General features: G+C 43.8%; 1 protein-coding gene and 1 pseudogene across 3 annotated transcripts; both read left to right on the top strand.

The window, feature by feature from the left end:
• Positions 1-371: 371 nt before the first annotated feature.
• Positions 372-6605, top strand: LOC112883892 (iron-sulfur cluster co-chaperone protein HscB, mitochondrial). Of its 3 annotated transcripts, XR_003226988.1 has the most exons (8): positions 372-960; positions 1929-2025; positions 2119-2208; positions 2408-2473; positions 2723-2791; positions 2891-3146; positions 3415-3521; positions 5872-6605. XR_003226988.1 is itself a non-coding variant. In XM_025949152.1 (6 exons), the coding sequence occupies exons 1-6, from the start codon at positions 653-655 to the stop codon at positions 3026-3028; spliced, it is 768 nt and encodes a 255-aa protein (XP_025804937.1). In that variant the 5' UTR covers positions 372-652; the 3' UTR covers positions 3029-3334. The 3 variants fall into 3 exon arrangements, 1 of the variants encoding a protein (XP_025804937.1); XR_003226987.1 differs by lacking the exon at positions 5872-6605 and having other exon boundaries at positions 3415-3676; XM_025949152.1 differs by lacking the exons at positions 3415-3521; positions 5872-6605 and having other exon boundaries at positions 2891-3334.
• Positions 6606-7913: 1308 nt separating this feature from the next.
• On the top strand, positions 7914-17732 carry LOC112885503 (annotated as a pseudogene).
• The last annotated feature ends 1992 nt before the right edge of the window (positions 17733-19724 follow it).

Here is a 19724-nt window from a genome sequence, read left to right as displayed (position 1 = left end):
TGCGAATCTTACACTCTCCAGTAGAATAATTGATATTGGTAGATTCCACTAACACATTATTAGTAAAATTTTATTGGAAGCATTTTCTTAACCATCGGTACACCTTCTAGTCTAGATGACAATATTTCTACAAGAGCGTTGGAAGTCAGCCGCATATTTGCTTTACTAAATGCCAAATTCCAATTGTGGGCTAAATATGCAATTTGCTGCAAGTTATAAAGACATATTCTTTCCCTCAAAAAAAAAGAAATAATCACATGTCCAAATCAAGCCGAAGAAAAAGAAAACTGAGCAAAATTTGATTTACTGGTGAACAATCGAAGGCCCAACCAGAAGAAATCGAGGCCCAACAGGCTGACAAACTGGCCTAGCCTCAACGCCGCCGCCGCTCTCCTTCTCGAGTCTCGACTCCTCCAAGCCCGCAGCCACCCGTCGCGGCGACGCACGCCGCCCGCCGGCGCACGCCCGTTCTCCAACTCCAGCCGCCGCAGCCCCCCAAAATACCATATCGCGTCAGCACCCGAGCGAGCGCCGACGACCTCCGGCCGGCGTCGGGTCCACCTCACTAGCGGAGACCGCGGTCCGAGCACCACCACCACCTCCGGGCCCAGCCGCAGCCGCCCAGAGGCAGAACCCACGCCGCGAGAAGACCATGTGGCGCCGCGGAGCCGGACTGCTCCGTCGCCACCTCGCCGCCGCCTGTTCCCGTCGCGTGCGGCGACCCCCGGCGCCCCTTGTACCCGCCGCCCCATCTTCCTCTACCCCCTCTTCCTCCTGCCGCCAGATTCTTGGAATCTTCCGGGGTTCCATCGGGGCGCCCTCTCGGTGCCTGTCGAACCAGGCGGGCGGCAGCGGTGCCTGCTGGAGCTGCGGCGCGACGGGGGCGTTCCTATCGTGCGGGTCCTGCGGGAGCGTGCAGCCCGTCGACCCCTCCGTCGACTACTTCCAAATCTTTGGCCTGTGAGTAGCCCGGCCGATCCCGAGCCTTTTAATTGCGTTGCTGTGGTCAACTAGGCGCTCACAAATTTACTCTAATTCCGTCTTTGATTGTGAATCATGCGATGTCTTTGGAATCAGTGTTTGTTGTTTGCTGATTTATGAGTACGCAGCAATCATAACTAGCATACTAGTAACTGGAATATTAGTGTCTGCACTGCAGAGTTGCAGCATATTGTTCCATGTATTTTTATGTGCCCTACCCTTAATATTGTTCCATGGGAATCAGGAATGAATTTTGTGTTCCATGGATGCTTGGAACATTCACTTATCTGTGGCTAGGATTGATCTACTACTCCTTACCGCTAATCTAAAACGTTTGTCGTTTGTGATGTTAAGGTCACCCACATGATGATACATTGACCTCCTCTGTGTATCATTTCAGAACTGCTGAACCAAACATTAGCATACTAGTAACAGCAATTTTCAGTGTTTGCACTGCAGAGTTGCAGCCTATTGTTCCATGTAGTTTTTTGCGCCCTGGTATGATCTGCAGTGAAAATATTGGGAATCAGGAATGAATTTAGTGTTCCATGGATGCTTGGTACTTGTACTCATGTGTAGCTAGATTTGATCTACTACTCCCTCTAATCCAAAACATGTCATTTATGATATTAACATCACCCACATCATGATACCCTGACAATATTCCTCTGTATGTCAATTTACAACGGCTCAACCAATGGCATTCTTCATAGGTGCTGTTTTTCATTATTAGTTCTTGTTGTGAGTACCATAGTTACTTAGTTATTAATTCATTTATCTGGTAATTAGTTCAGAAACTTGTCTTTCTTAGCAAGTAGATTTCTATGCTTATGAAAAGCTAATGAAACTTCAATATGTTTTAAGATTCCGCCATTTTAGCTTTAAAAATAATGTTTCTATGCAACTGAACATATGGTACTGATGTTTTTTCTTGTTGGTTTCTTCAGAAAAAGAGAATACAACATAAAGGATAATAACTTGGAAGGGAGGTACAAGGAGTGGCAGAAGAAGTTACATCCCGACCTGGTTCACTCGAAGTCTGAGGTTTTCTACCTGGCATTCATATCTGGATAGTGTATACCCATATTTAATGTTAACCTCTCAAAGTCACTTTTGATATGGCTTTTTTATCTTTAGAAAGAGAGAGGCTATGCTGCAGAGCAATCAGCGCTTGTTATTGATGCGTATCGCACACTTAGCAAACCTTTATCAAGGGCATTATACTTGGTGAGTTCATCCAGTAGTGCTTAAAGTTTCAGTGATGTGGAATTGTGAATCACGTACCTCGAGATTCATTTCTTTTTAATGTATTTTGACGTGGTCATTGCATCCTTTGTATTTCTCTGTTGGATGTTTATCCAGCACAAATAAACACAAGCATTTTCCTCATATTTGGAATCTTCTCATCTGTATAACTTGTTGGCAGTTAAAACTTGAGGGAATACATGTTGATGAAGAAAAAACTATCAATGACCCAGAACTTCTTATGGAGGTAAATTTATTTATTATCTTACTCATTTCATTCATATATCCTGTCAATAGCTATGAACAATCATTGCAATGATCGGGACACAGTCAATTTTTTTAAAACATCCAATGCAACTCTGAATTGTGATGAATACAGCATCAACACAAATGGTTTTTTTATACATCTTATTCCAGTAACTCCAAACAAAATGAAGAATGACAATGTTCTTTACATAAATCAATAAAAAACAATGACGATGCGCATATTGTACAGATGATGGAGATACGTGAAGCTGTGAATGATGCCAGTGATTCTCAAACGCTGGAGAAGATCCAATCTCAGGTTCTTCTTATCTCTCAATAAAGATGCACGTCTTAACCAGGGAGCATAATAATTATTTTAATGATTACTGGGCTCACATTTTTCTTATACCTTTTTCAGGTTAAGAAAAAGCTCGAAATCTGGTCTCATTCCTTCCAGGATGCATTTGACAAGAAGGATTTTGACCGTGCCATAGAAGCAACACAGAGGATGAGGTACTATGAACGTGCAGTGGAAGAAACAGTGAAGAAGCTCTGATCTTGAATTACAATTGTCAAAGATGGGGAGGCATGGAAATTTTTCGTACATTCCTCGCACCTCCACTCTGAGAAGAGCATATATTGTGATACTGTCTTCATGGGAAGATTGATACAGAGTAGGTCATTTCACTCGTAACTCCCACAATTCCAAATGCATCCATGACTGTCCGCAGAGATTGAAGAGTATATAAATATTTAGAATAACTCTTTGTTGCTATAAATTTAGAGAGTTACTGGCAATACTTGGCATTTATGGATGTGTTTTGCTGGACTGGAAATGCAATACAGCTGGTTTTGCGAATCAGATGTCCTGCTGCTTTTTATTTTTCTGTTTTGACATGTGGTCTCGCACAATGACCTGATGGATCCTGTAATCATTGGCAGGCTAAAGGAAAATGCTAAGTGCTGGACAACAAGCTGTCAACATAGCAGAACTACAAAAAGGACAGAATTCCATATACTGTGCTTTGTCCAAACTAATCCTTCACCTGGTATGGAGACATCTCAGATGGCTACAACGGCTTATTTACAGGATGTTCATTTGCCTTTTTCGTGAACTGAGGCACGTCCTGGTCTAATAAAAACTAGGGGGCTAACGGTTTGGTCTAAAGGAAAACGTAGGTGGCTATTTGGATCGCGCGGCTTATTTTTATTATGTCCATGGTTTGCCTGCGATTTGGTGAGAAGCAGAGCTAACAGAGCAGCTTGAGCGCATGCGAGCCAAAACTTAGCGCTGATGCTCACAGTCCAGGCCAACATTTTGGCCAGGCATGATGTCCAAAGGTATAGTCTATTTTACCTCTTGACGTTGTCTACTCAACCCCCTCACCCAGAAACCGTCTGGATAACCTCCTAGGATGATTATGGAGGCAGTTTTGACTAAATGATATTATATGTGGATAGTGACGTGGCAAGAACATATTTTAAAATCTACTTCACCCCCTAAACTATTGAGGTTCGGCCACATGACCCTCTCAATTATATAACCATATGTTTGGCCCCTCGAAGTATTCAATACCGTCTAAATCATCCGCTGCACACAGAAGATGGCTTCGCACTTTCCTATCTCTCCCTCACACACACACCACAAGAATATCTTACTAGTCATCTCTTCACTATTTTAGCTCATTGGCAAAGTATGATAAGAACTCAAAATGGAGGCGAAGTAGATGTCAAGTTGTCAAAGAGCTAGAATAATGTAGAGTTGACTAGTGGCAGGACATGCTTGTGTGCATGAGAGAGGGATGTTGTTAGTGCCAACCTTCCATGTAGTGCTCCACATCAGCGAAACAACATAAAAACTGTTACAGTGGATAATTTAAATGGCATTTAATACTTCAGATAGTTACATACCTGATCATATAGTTACGGGGTCATGTAAACGGATCTGTAACAGTTTAGGAGCCTAAAATAATTTCGCTAGATTATTTGCAGGATCGATAAGATTCTCTTTAATTTATTTTGATTCTGTGAATTAATGAATTACCTAGCCATAAAAAAATATAAGAAAATATAGGTGTTGTGCATTTCATGCCGCATTGCATTGTTTTATTATTTATGTTTTAGTTTAATTTAAATTTAATTTGAATTTAAATGAATTTGCTTATTTTCTTTTTCCTTCCTCCCTCCTTCCCCTTTTGGGCCCAATCTAAATCTTCCTCTCTTTTCCCTCTCTCTTTTCTCTTTCTCTCTCCCCGCGCGGCCCTACCCAGCTCACCCTCTCCTTCCCCCTTTCTCTCTTGCTCGGCCCATTTTCCGGCCTAGCTCCCCGCGTCCTGGCCAGCCCCGCTCCCTCTCTCCCCTCCCACTCTCGCTGCCAAGCGGGCCCTGCCCTTCGGGCTCGTCCCCCACCTCGCGCCAGGCTCGAGCCCGAGTCCGGCTGTGGCACGCCTCCCCACACGCCTACGCCCACACGCCGAGGCCCCTCGGCCGCGCAACAAATAGCACCGCCCGTGCCCTTGACTTCCCATCGACCGCAGCTATCGCCGTCGTGCCCCGCAAACCCTAAATTGTACCGCCGCCTTCGTCGAGCTTGGGCCGCCCTCGAACCACCACTCTGCCGCCTTCCGTCGTCGACTGAGCGCCGCAGAAGTTTCGCGCGGTGGTAAGCTTTGTTGTCGGTCGCTCTTTTCCCTCCTCTCGTTTTCTCGCCCCTCTCCGGCCCTTGGCTCGCCAACCCGAGCCCCTAGCCATCTTCCCCTTCTCGCGCTCCCTCTCCCCGGCCTTTTCCCAATCGAAACCGAGCTCCGGACCGCCGTTTTGGCAAAGTCCGGCGAACCTCCGGCCATCCGCTGCCACAGCCGCCTGCCGCCCGATTCCCCCTCGCCTCTCAGCCCTCGGATCTCGATCCGATGGTCCAGATCGGATCTGGACCGGAGTCAACAAACCAAGTACCGGTCAACCCTGGCCATTTTGTAAAATAGCCTCTGCGTTTTATGAAAATCAACCCGCAGTCCGCCCTAGTTCAAAAGTAATTAGATCTAGGTCCTCTTTCTTCTGTTTTAACCTCTGGACTTTTCTAAAATATAACCAACCGTCTAGATCTCTCTGTTTTCAAATCTAAACCCTAGTTTTAGGTTTATTTATATTTTAGCCCTCTATTTCTTCATTTAGAGCCCTTTTAATTTCAAATCTTCTACAAATAAGCCCATGGAATCATATTTTAGCTATAACTTCTCCGTTTTAACTCCGTTTTTATTGATTCTCGCGCTTGCGCAATCCTTGCGACGTGTACAATAGCTTTATAACCTTGTTTTTTTATTTACATTGTTTGTGTACTGCTTCTTATTTGTTCTTATTTGTTGTACTTGTTTACTTGTATGAACTTGTGTGGTGTGATAGACGGTGCGCACTTCAAGGATCCGTAGGACCAAGGCTTTGAAGACACCCCTGAGCAGCAGAAGTGCTTTGAGGAAGACAAGCAGTCATTGATCATATTCCGGTCCAATTAATTTTCAATATAAACATATTTACTTTATATGCATGCATGAGTCTATAATTTAATGGATCCCAAACTAAGGACATGTCTAGTTTCAATTGTACTTTCTTGTTTAAACCTGGGTTGTTTACTTTACGTTGTAGCTATGCTAGTTGCTCATCTACTTAGACTTTGGTTGGTTAACTTGGAAACAATGGTACACTTGTTTTACTTCATGTTCCGGAATATTTAATGGTGATAATTATAAGTTCACTATTTTAATTCGAACACGGAGAACCACCTAGGGCAACCACAATACTACATGGCTCTGATCTTGGCTAATTAATTAGAAACTTTAGCTTATGATAATCTTACCGAAAGGACAAGAGGGGTTGCATCGTCGGGGTATAGCTCGGTCCTCTTGAGGTTATGATATGGTTCTGGTTAAGACGTCTTTCTCGTTAAGGAAAGTTATGACCACTTTGACTTGAAACCTTAGCAGATTATCATAAGTTAGGAAATCTTATAAAGACCTCATAGTGAATCTCTGCCACTCACCTCGGAAGTGTTTAAGAGCCTTGCAAACCCAGGCATCAAGGGAAACACAAGTTGTGGGTAAAGTGTACAACCTCTGCAGAGTGAAAATTGATATATCAGCTATAAGAGTGGATTGGACCCTCACATGATAATTGAACTTGAAGATGACCTAAATTGATGTTCTTTATTTATATTTTATTTATGTTGTTGGTATTTATCTCTTTTACTTACTTAAGGGTTATGGTATATACTTACACTTAGTTAATACTTGCTAAATAAAACTTGACCAACTAAAGTGCTAATCGTAGTCAAACCATGTCAACTATTTTTTAAAATTGGCATTACATATCATATAATTTACTTCACTTGCTGAGTACCAACTATAAGTGTACTCACTCTTACTTTATTAAAACCAATATTGCTCAGAACAAGATAATTGTCTGGAGTTCCCTGAAGACTTCGAGGAGTTCTAGGCGTATGTCTCCCAGTCATCTGCCTGTGAAGTTGAAGTTCCGCTACTAGTTAAAAACGTTCATTTGTTTGTTTAAGATTAAGACTTCAGGTCATGTAATAAAGTACTTTAATACTCTCTCGTTATGACATTATTTCAGATATATACTTGTATCGTCTATCATGTGTGTGTGAACTTGATCCTGGCACACAATGAGATGCATATGATTTCTTCTTAAAACTGGGTGTGACAGGATGTCAATAGTTTAGGGGATAAAGTAGATTTCCAAATATGTTCGTGACACATCATTATCCACGTGTAATGCCATGTTGGCAAAACCACCTCTAAAAACACTCTAGAGGATAATTTAGATGGTTCGCATAGTTCGGGGTGTAGAATACTCAGTTTTATAGATGTAGGGGTTAAGTATAGCCTGCGTAGGGACCTTAGACTTGATACGTCAGGGATTAAAGTATACTTGTTCTCTCGATATGTGCTCAGGTGAGGCTAGAGCTTTATTTGTGTCTGCTTTAGTTGTGTTGCTCAGTCATCCTATGGGATGGTCCCCAGAGAGTGAGCAGTATTCATGTTTGTCATTTGTTATATGGTCCTTGCCTGTTCCAAATTTAGTCCTATACAATGAAAGGGTGCTAATGTAAAACATTTCGATGACCTGTTTCTGCAAGTACAAGATGGACGCACCAGCTACACTGATGTCTACAAGAAAACACCTGAAACATTTGCTAGGTCCTTAGTGCATGCAATGGTCATGTAGGTATGAACATTTGGTTTTAGTCTATCCTTACCAATTTTTCGTACGAGTGCTTTACTGAAAGGGAGGTTGCTTTATGTTGGACGATTACAGTATTAACACTGTCATGAATCAGGGATGGGGCCTAAAATCAGTGCTTTGAGGCCCCACCCCAGATAATTGTCTTTCTTTTGAAGGACAACTATTCCATCTTTATTCTTTATCCCATGGCCCAAGCAAAGAACAATGAGTATGTTATTTCTCTGAAAGCTGATGGCAAAAGCTTTGTGTAGCTCAAATATCACTGACAACCAACTGAAGGTATCATTAGAGATATTGTAGCTGTTTCGGTCATTTCTTCCTCATTGCGCATCATATCGCGAGGAAGAAATTAAGGACTAGATCTAATGTTTCAGGTGTTTACTCAATGTTGAACATGTAGGTAGTTTTCGAGGTACCTAGATTCTTCTTGAGTTCCCGTGCTGGTTCTTGCTTGCAGCCTCTTTATTTTTTCTTGTGGGCAATAGTTATATGGATTAACAGTTCCATGGACATCTATTGACCTTGCTCTTTCTGAGGTGTAGAGAGAGCATACATTTGTGGAGCTTCTTGTGTTCGAAACTCCTCTGGCTATAGACAAACCCATAATGCTTCCCTCGCAACAGAAGAAATTGGTCATCGTTAACCAGGTATTTTTTTTCTTCTCTCCTAGATGCAGAGTTGCAGATGCATGCTACATGTTTTAGAATAAAGTCAATACACTTGGTGTACAGTCAAAAAAAATATTTCCCACATTATTATCTTCAAATCCACATTTTTCAGCATCATTACTGTAAGTAAGGATGGTCTACGTAGAGATGGTTTATGCTTTGTTTTCACTTCAAAAGCTTATTAATGATATTATCATATTAATTTTTATAGTTGTATTAGCCTATATGTAAGGCATAGCAATCACACAAACAATTCTACATCAGATATTTCATTTGAACCTGATCTTGTAATATAGAGGACTACTCTTCAAATACTCTCCCTAATTTTGGTGAAAAACTGGATACACCTCCGAACCGTTGGATTCTGGTCAGGGACATTGCTGCAGATGTCAAGGCAACCCCAGAGTCAACGTCCCTCATTCTAGCATTTCAAAGCGGGTCTGATCCTCCATTAGTACCTAATGACATGTTCGATCAGGCAGACAAACTCCGTGTTCTGAAATTATGCCACTGTACCTTTAGCTTTTCATCACCTCCTTTCTATTGTTGTCACAGATTAAGATTTCTTGCGCTAGATAGTTGCAAAGATCTACAGAAGGTTGGTGAACAAAAAGGAAAGGATCGAGCACTGGAGATATTTCAGAGGCTATGGGTCCTAGATGTATGTGACACAGAATGGAAATTAGATCTGCCCAAAGAAACAGAGGAGCCGATGGTAACAAGTATTAGGGAGGTACACATAAAGAAAGGAACAATTTGGCACAACCACCTTGCATGGTGGAGACTGCAGAATCTTCATAAGCTTCGAGTAATTGAGCCTACTCACCCTTGCGAGACATCCGAAAGGGATGAGTTCAGAAACATGGTGAATCTTGAGCACCTTGACCTCTCTAAGAACAGTACAATACAAGTTTTGCCAAGCCTGTCAGATGCAACTCACCTCAAAACACTAATTCTAGATGGTTGTGGAGTTGGAGCACCTTGGCCCTCAAGGACTGCCTCCATTACTTGAATCATTCAGCTTTGATGAAGGAGGAGAGGAAGCTAAAATCAGCTCCATCTCCTTGTCTGGTTGTGGAAAACTGGTGAGATTCATATTGCATGGCCCATTGCCAAAACTTCAGGAGCTCGACCTCTCAGGTACAGTAGTCAAAATGGTTGCATGGCCCATTGCCAAAACTTCAGGAGCTTGACCTCTCAGGTACAGTAGTCAAAATGCTTGACCTCAAAGATGAGGTGGTCCTGTTAGGGTTTAGGGATCGACTAAGCGTAAGTTAGCTCGGTAATTAGCTAAACGGGATAGCAATTTAGGGCTAATTGAGAGTGTAACAGAGAGAGAGAAAGGGAGATTGATTAGAGGAGCTATACCACCGGTTGAAGTCCCGGAATCGCCATTGTTTGCCATGGCGATGAAAAGATCCAAGCCGTAGTCGAAGATGAGGGTGAGCGGGCGGCGGTGAAGTCAAGCAGAGGCGGCGGCGCGTGGTGCAGGGGCGGCGGCGCTTCCCGTCGCTTTAGCGCCTCCTTAGATCGGATTGCTAGGGTTTTTGGGTGGGTTACAGGCACGGCGGCGAACCTCGTGTCGCGTGCCCCGGCCCCCCACCTCCTATTTGTTTTGGCGCTGCGCGACGGGGGCCCACACGCCATTGACTTGGCTGTGCGCCCCCGATCGGGGCGCGTAACGGACTCCGGATCTGTCGTTGGACCGATCCGGGGTCGAGATCAAACTAACATTCTCCCCTTTGATCTCTACCAACTTACTCACTTCTTACGTCCGATTTCATTCAGATTAGTACATTGAGCATGCCTCGTCTCAACAGTTATTACTGTTGGATTAACAGCCACAACGTACTTTTCCATTTGAAACAGAACCCTACTTTTGGGCCCTTACTGTCCAGGAATCATAGGCTTTCTCGTAAACCCATGCTGGCTAAGTGTTCTCTGAACACATTGGGTGGTAAGCCTTTTGTGCGCGGATCCGCTAACATCTTCTTTGTGCTCAAATACTCAAGACTAATTGTATGATCCTGGATTTGCTCTTTAACAACATAAAACTTTATGTCAATGTGTTTGGCAACTCCACTTGACTTATTGTTGTGAGCGTAAAATACTGCTGGCTCATTGTCGCAGTACATCTTTAGTGGTTTTTCTATGCTGTCAACCACTCTTAATCCGGGTATAAATTTCTTTAGCCATTTAACCTGCCCCGATGCCTCGTAACAAGCTATAAATTCTGCATACATCGTAGACGATGCAGTGACTGTCTGTTTGGAGCTTTTCCACGATATAGCTCCACCTGCGAGAGTAAACACATAGCCTGACATGGATTTTCTGTCATCCTTATCTCCCGCAAAGTCTGAGTCTGAATAACCCTCTATCACTAGAGATTCAGATCTCCTGTATGTTAGCACGAGGTCTTTCGTTCCTTGCACATAACGCAAAGCTTTCTTAACCATTTTCCAGTGTTCTATCCCTGGATTACTCTGGAATCTGCCAAATATCCCGGTGACAAAAGCTAACTCAGGGCGCATACATACTTGAGCATACTGTAGGCTTCCGACAGCTGAAGCATATGGTACCGCTTTCATCTGATCGATTTCGTACTGATTTCTGGGACACTGAAATTTCCCATAACTATCACCCTTGACTATAGGAGCAGGTGTTGGCTTGCTCGCATGCATATCGTACTTCTTTAGTACCTTTTCTAGGTATGCTTTCTGCGATAATCCTAAAACCCCCTTGTTTCTATCTCGGTGAATCTCAATTCCTAAGACGAATGAGGCTTCACCTAAATCTTTCATATCGAACTTTGAGGACAAGAATTTCTTTGTCTCCAATAGCAGATCAATATCACTGCTAGCGAGCAGAATATCATCCACATACAGAATAAGAAAAATGAATTTTCCATTCTTAAATTTTGCGTAAATGCAGTTGTCCTCCTCATTTTCTTTGAAACCAAACTTTCTTACGGTTTCATCGAATTTCAAATACCACTGTCTGGAGGCTTGCTTTAATCCATAAATAGATTTCTTTAGACGACATCCCATCTTTTCTTTTCCTTCCACGACAAAACCTTTTGGCTGTGCCATGTAAACATTCTCATAAAGGTCCCCGTTTAGGAACGCCGTCTTTACATCCATCTGATGTAACTCTAAATTATAATGCGCCACCAACGCCATTATAATTCTGAAGGAGTCCTTGCATGAAACAGGAGAAAATGTCTCATTATAATCTATCCCTTCTCTTTGCGTGAAACCTTTCGCCACAAGTCGTGCTTTATATCTTTCTATATTCCCTTTGGAGTCACATTTCGTCTTGTAGACCTATTTACAGCCTACTGTTTTGGCTCCTTTAGGAATTTCTTCTAGATCCCAAACATCGTTGGTACTCATTGATTTCATTTCATCTTTCATGGCTTCCAACCATTCAGACGAATGAACGCTTCTCATGGCTTCTTCAAATGAAGTGGGGTCACCCTTCATCTGAATTTCCTCGCTATTATAGATTTGATAATCACTCGAAATAGCGGGCTTTCTCGTTCTTTGAGACCTTCTCAGTGCCTCAGCTATCGGCACTTCTTCTACTTGGGGCTGCTGTTGCTCCCCCTGATGTGCGGCTACCGGTTCTGTCGGATCCTGAAGGACAGGTTCCTGATTCTGACTCGTCGCCGCAGCTGGAGAACTAACAACAGGTGCTGGCACTGTAGGTGAAGCAGCAACTAGTGAAGAACTAACAACAGGTGCTGACACCGTAGGTGAAGCAGCAATAGGCAACACGAAAAATGGATCTTGGATCATCGGAGTAGGTACGAAAACTCGCTTCTCCTCAAGGTCAATCTTCCGAGCTACCGTGCTCCCCCTCATCATCTGATCCTCCAAAAAGACGGCGTGTCTCGTTTCTACGAACTTTGTATATCCATTAGGACAGTAGAAACGATAACCCTTCGACTTTTCTGGATAGCCAATAAAATGACAACTTACTGTCTTAGGGTCTAACTTTCCAATATTTGGATTAAATACTTTCGCCTCAGCTGGACAGCCCCATACATGTAAATAGTTCAGTGTGGGTTTTCTCCCTGTCCATAACTCGTACGGTGTTTTAGGCACCGACTTACTCGGTACGCGATTAAGAATATGAATAGCGGTTTTTAACGCCTCCATCCATAAATTAATCGGTAACGTAGAGTAGCTTAGCATACTTCTCACCATATCCATTAAGGTACGGTTACGTCTTTCAGCGACTCCATTTTGCTGAGGCTCGCCCGGTGTAGAGTACTGAGCTACTATTCCATTTTCCTGCAGAAACCTCGCAACAGGTCCAGAAATTTGGCCATACGGGGTGTGTCGACCGTAGTACTCACCTCCACGGTCAGATCTTACTATTTTTATCTTAAGATTTTGCTGATTTTCTACTTCAGTCTTAAAAATTTTTGTTTATCCAATGCTTCTGATCTTTCTTTAATTGGATAAATATAACCATAACGCGAATAATCATCTGTAAACGTTATGAACGAATCATAACCGTCCACAGACTTTATGGGAAATGGACCACAGATATCTGTGTGCCCTATCTCCAAAACACCTGAACTGCGTTTGGCTCCTTTCTTTATTTTCTTAACGTACTTTCCTTTAACGCAATCGATGCAATATTCTTTATCTGAAAAATCTAACGGATGGGGAATATTTTCTTTAATTAATCTCTCAATTCTCCCCCTCGAAATATGGCCTAAACGACAGTGCCATAATTTCACTGAATTTTCGTTGTCGCATCGTTTGCGCTTATTACTTGCGTCGTTAGTCGTGCGTTCAATACTCGTAGTATTGCTAACAGAATTCACAGTCTCATGCATAGGCAACATATAAAATTTGTCTTGTCGGATGGCAAGACCAACACACTGACTTTTGAATATAATCTCACATTGTTCTTTGCCAAAATGACAATTATAACCATCATCTGCCAAACATGATACTGAAATTAAGTTTCTAGACAAAGAGGGTACATAAAGAACATTATGCAACTGGAGTCTAAAGTCGTTCTCTAATTCTAACGTGAGTTGACAAACTGCTTCAACGTCGGCTCTAACTCCATTGGCGACTTTCAGCCATCTATCCCCTCTTTGTAGCATCGTCCTTATACTTATACTCTGCAAGGAATTAGCAACATGAACAGTTGCACCTGAGTCAATCCACCAAGTAGATTTAGAATAACTTACGTACAGGGTCTCATCTATGAATGTGATAACATCCTCACCTTTCTTAATTAAATGCCTTAGAAAATCTGGGCAATCTTTCTTGTAGTGTCCTGTCTTGTGACACCACATGCATTGATCCTTTTCAATATGTGGTTGATCTTTCTTTCCACCCTTGCCTGGGTGAGTCGAAGAAGAAGAAGAAGTGGAACCTCGTTTAAACTGAGGTTTCCCTTGTGGCCTCGTGTATTTGTCAGAAGAGTTGTTTCTTTTGTTGTGCCTAACATAGTTGAGCGTGTCACCATGTGAGGCTTTAAGTCTTTCCTCTTCTTGCACACACATCGCGATGAGCTTCTCTAGATCCCATGTCTCTGGGCTGATGTTGTAATTAACAACAAAAGTCTTAAACTCTTTTGGCAGAGAAGCCAGAACCAAATGGACAACGAAAGTATGAGGAAGCTCCATGTCCATAGGTTTGAGCTTGGATGCTATGTTGCTCATATTTAGTATGTGCTCTCTTACACCACTGCCAGTGTACTTGTCATTTACTAACCTCTAAATCAGAGTTTGTGCATAAGCTTTTGAGGAGCCAACGAATTGACTCTCAACTTTCTTTAAGTACTCAACTGCGGTGGCGCAATCTGGGATTGCTCCCCTGATACTGTCTATAATGGAACTCTTGATGACCATCAAGCACTTCCTGTTGGAAGAGTTCCATTTTGCTCACTCAAGATCATACTTCATTTGAACATTTGCATGTTCTCTCTGACGAGCTTGCCAAACAGTAGATGTCTCTTCCGGGTCCCTCACCAGTTCCTCGGGACCAACAGGAAACGGTGAGGTGATGGCTAAGTCGATATCTGATAGTGCGAGAGCCACTTCTAGCTTTTGTGCCCATATCCCGTAGTTGGAACCATCCAACGGCGGTATAGCATTAATGAAAGTCATTGCATTAGATCCTGAAATTTAAATCAAGAAAAATGAGAACTGCTTTATAAAACAATAAATTGCATATCTTAATTCAACATTGGTCAATATTAAGACATACAAATATCTAGCTGCATTATTTCTAAAATACCGTTGGGCAGAATTAGAGCAAATGCATGGAAACTTACTTAAAAAATTATAATACTGCTATTATCAATGTTGGTCAGAAAATAACAATATTATAATGGAAGAAAACTGAAAACTGACTCCTTTAATTATAATGTCTCGTTGGTTCGAAAATAATTAAAGGATATAACTTAATTAAGTTTGCAGCGGAAAAATAAATTGTGCTAACTTTCAGAACCATTCTTACTTACTATCTCTCCATAGAAATTATCACGTTGGTAAAAAATTAAAACAGAGATTAAATATTGCATGAAGTGTTTAAAAATGTTTCTGAGAAAATACTGAAAACTTACTGTTCACCCGACCCAAACCAGCCCAAAATGGGCCCAAAACGGCGCAGTGCGGCCCGGCCTAGCGCGGCCAACGCGCGCGCGGGGCGCTTACCCGCGCACCAGGCCGCAACCTGGGCCTGGGCCGGGAAAGCGGCATCCCGCCTGGGCCGTAAGAGGCCTGCGCGCCCGCGGATCGACCGCGACCGTCCGATCGTGATCGACGGTCGCGCGTCGATTTCGGCGGGTCAAAACCCCGCGCGCCCGCGTCGCTCCCGTGACCCTAGCTCACTTCTCCCGTTCCCCTCCGACCTCTCCAGCCTCCTCCTCGCGTCGGCGACCGAGGCGACGGCGCCGCCGCGGGCCTCCTCGCCGGCGAGCGCGCTCGCCTGTGCGTGAGCGCGCCGCCGTCGAGTGGGCCCGAGGTGGCTAGCTAGCCCGCGCGCGAGGCACGGTGGGATCCGCGAGCGACGGCGCGCTCGGGATGTTACGGCTCATCGACGGCGGTGGGGCGCCGGAGCTCCTGGGCTCCGGCGGCGCTATCCCGTGGAGCAGGGAGCTCCCGGTGGTGAGGTAAGTGGTCTGTCTTGCCTGGTAGGGTTAGGGTTAGGGTTAGGTAGGGTTAGGGTTGCGTGGGTTCTTTCACCCCGAAGGGTTTGAATCGTTCTTTTCTTTCTTGCCTTGCAATTTCTCTCGGGTTAATGCAATTCCCCTCCTTCTAATTGCTGTGCTAGATCTTTACCCGAGCCTAACTACACTTAGTTAGGCTTACTGATACCATTGTTAGGGTTTAGGGATCGACTAAGCGTAAGTTAGCTCGGTAATTAGCTAAACGGGATAGCAATTTAGGGCTAATTGAGAGTGTAACAGAGAGAGAGAAAGGGAGATTGATTAGAGGAGCCATACCACCGGTTGAAGTCCCGGAATCGCCATTGTTTGCCATGGCGATGAAAAGATCCAAGCCGTAGTCGAAGACGAGGGTGAGCGGGCGGCGGTGAAGTCGAGCAGAGGCGGCGGCGCGTGGTGTAGGGGCGGTGGCGCTTCCCGTCGCTTCAGCGCCTCCTTAGATCGGATTGCTAGGGTTTTTGGGTGGGTTACAGGCACGGCGGCGAACCTCGTGTCGCGTGCCCCGGCTCCCACCTCCTATTTATTTTGGCGCTGCACGACGGGGGCCCACACGCCATTGACTTGACTGTGCGCCCCCGATCGGGGCGCGTAACGGACTCCGGATCGGTCGTTGGACCGATCCGGGGTCGAGATCAAACTAACAGGTCCATGTGCCAAGTCTTGAACGAATTGTTCTACTAGGGTGTGAGCTGATCCATGCCATACTATGGCCAGTGCAGGGGCTGCAAAAACTTAAGCGTGTTACAGATTGATTCGTTGGTCTGCAATGTTCAAATGGAACATCGTCAAGCATATGTTACTGTTATGGATGTAAGATTTCTTCAATCCTTGGTGTTAAGAAGCAATGACAAGTTCTGTTGGAACGGCGATACGGTCCATCTAACTATATGTTCGTCATCTACCCTCAAATATACAAGGAAATTGAGAAACAAGGTAAAAGTTGGTCTTTATAGCAGCGACAACTTAGTTGAGTCACCAATACATAAATCATTAATCTCCAAGACTTGCTGCATCTACTACAATGTCAATGTTTAACATATAACTAGTGAATTTGATGGCAGTGGCGCATCGCAGTTGCCGCCACTGGGCCTCCATGTAGAGATTGGAGAGGGCATAGGGCATAACTGAAGTGGCAAGCACACATGTCCATGGGTGTATTACCTTTCTGATGCAAAAGGTCGAATCTTTACACGTGCATGACAATTCTTCTATTACCATTGCAATTTTCCATGAAATCATGAGGTCCACGACACTGTTCGCCTACACGGCCGTTTAGCCTGTGTACTCGCTGTGTAAACACTACACAGTGGCTAGCCATATCCGTTTAATCAGCCGTTTACCCTATTTAACGACCGTTTAACCCATTTAAATGACTGTTTAGTCCGAGTAAATAACTAAACGGTAGGCGACCGACTATTTAGCGTTTACCGTTTAGGCTAACACTGGTCCACAACAGTGGGGGAAGGATGCTGGTCCAATCTGATATGGTGCTGCGTTGAGAGATGCCAGAAGCTGCACACTGTCTTCGACACTAACAATTCAGGTCACTTCGGGGAGCTAGAAGCGTTTTGGGCGGCTGATCTCTCGACAGCCAGATGTATTTGGGGCAGGGGATCTAATGACATTCCTTCCTTTCCAAAATTGCGAAATATTCACCTTAGCTCCTGCCCAAGGCTCTTGTCTGTTCTTCCATTATCTAATCCAGGTGCACATTTCCCCTGCTTGGAAACCCTCCATATAGTCTGTTGCGGCGAACTTAGGCAGATATTTCCGTTGGAGGCTGAGTTTCTGAACAGAGTGGCGACTGACCATCGAAGATGTATATTGAAATTCCCAAAGCTAAAGAACATCTACTTTCATGATCTCCACAAGCTGCAGCATATATGTGAGGCGAAGATGTTTGCTCCTGAGCTTAAGAGTTATCAGGGTGAGAGGCTGCTGGGGCCTCCGACGCCTTCCAGCCACCATGGACCACCGCCATCAGGGACACCTCCCTGTTGTGGATGGCGACAAGGATTGGTGGGAGAAGCTGGAGTGGGACGGCCTGGAGGCTGGCCATGATCCCTCCCTCTTCAAACTGCATCACTCGATGTACTACAATGCAAGAAGGTCCTGCCTAGAGGCTCAGTTCTCCGCTGAGCAGACCTGGCCTTCTAATAACCCTTCACTTTATTTCCTGGTACGTGTCAACTTCCTCTCCGTTTGACCCTGGTAATTCTCCCCATGTATGTTTCATTTCTTTTCTTGAAGCTCCTAGAGAAAGATAATTAGGACGAGAGGGATGAGAGTGGAGGTTTATATCGACTGCTATGTTTGTTTCCAAAGATTTTTAGACTAGGTGACCTAGAGATTTGCAAATCATATCCACTGGATTAGTTACAGTGTCCAAACAGACTCCCATGAGTGAAAATGCCAGTTGCAGGGCTGCCATGCCATTTTGTGACGTGTACAAGTTTATCAAGCGTACACGTCCACATAACCAGAGAGGACTATATATGTATTTCTCATTGCAATGGAGTAAATTTTTTTAGGAATGGAGAGTATGCATGTATACGCATCAAACTATACATACGTTAAAATGAACGGTGTGATTTGGTTATTAATGGAGCTGCAAATTAAGCGAAAGTGTCAGAACGGAGAACATTAATAACTTCGCCTTTTAATTTTCTCAAAGCATGCAATGCAACCCCTTAATCCGGAATCACAATTCTAACATGATCTGTGAATCAGACACTGGCTGTGGGTCGGAGGCTGAGACACTGACCCAGATGTTATATACAGTCACCTAAAAAGTTTAGTGAATATATGAACACCGATCTTGTGGCGGAACACACATCAGGGGTCATTGTTACTAAATTGCCCTCTGCCCCTGTGGCACATCACGCTTTGTAGTCTGCATCAGGGCTCCCATTGAACCGACGGGGATGTCAGTAACTTCATGACATCAAATAATGTTAGACTCTTATACAGTTGTGAAGCCTTTTTTGTCTATAAAATAAGTAGCCGCGAAGGAATAGGAGAGAGAGAGCCACCATTCACTGAACTAGGATAGGAATGTGATGCATCGGGTGCTCAACGGTTCCATAAGAGCAGGATGTAAACTCCTGCTCCTCCTTCATTTCACCTTCAAAGTTTCCAGTCAATAATCAACTAAAATAAACATGGTGACACCGGTTATAACACATATAAATTTACATCTTGCAGGTGACTACGTGGCCCTCCGATGGCGCAGGGCTTTGGTGCACTAGGATTTGGTCAAAGATGATCAGCATTACTGGTTAGTATGGTTCAGCTTTTATCTGGCTCAATCTCATAGCTCAAAGCCTCCGACAATGAAGCTTAACTCGACTTTGGGCCTTCAATAATTGCATTTTCTATGGTCTGGCTCTGGGAATCCCAACGATCGGTACATGCTTCACTGTGCACCTACTGCTGCATTGAATCACTTGTACATAGGGATATGGGTGGTAAAGCTCCTAAAAAATTAGCTTAGAAAATTTTAAGGATCGGACTTAATTAAAAAGTATTGTGCTCATATTGTTGAGCTATGGATAATTAATGAATGAGTTAGAATTCAATACCAGCCCTAGTTATACATCGATATGTCATGATGCAATCTCTTCTTGGACGATATATAAAAAGTATCCTATAAAGGGTTGACCAGAAAAGCTTTTCAGATCTTGATGCTCTAGCCAAGCTTTGGATAGATACAATTGATACAAAGCATGATGGAATAATAAATCCACCGAAAACAAGAACGAGCATGCCAACAAGGTGCTCAAAGATTAAAACACAATTAGCTTACACAAAGATGAGTTGAAAAGGTAGAATCTATAGAAGAATCGCCATGAAATCCCAAAGATCTCTCTGTTTTCCGTTATCTCTATTTTTATTCCAGAAGTTAACAAGATACGACAGCAGCTAAGTTCTTATCACTTCAAGCTCCATTGTATCATATTGATGTAACGTTGCTTGAAATCAATAAATTCCCTTGTCGAAAAAAAAATTCTTATCACTTGCCATCACACCGTGCTTGGGCCTTTGTTTATTCGGATGCACACTAGGCGAACCATCTGCTGCGCCTAGCACCAGGCCACGGTTGGGCCACCAGCCCACCAGCGCCTGCAGCTT

Source organism: Panicum hallii, chromosome 3 (assembly GCF_002211085.1).
Source record: "Panicum hallii strain FIL2 chromosome 3, PHallii_v3.1, whole genome shotgun sequence".
NCBI lineage: Eukaryota > Viridiplantae > Streptophyta > Magnoliopsida > Poales > Poaceae > Panicum > Panicum hallii.
The sequence above is the reverse complement of the archived record's forward strand: the minus strand, read 5'-3'. Positions and strand labels throughout refer to the sequence as shown.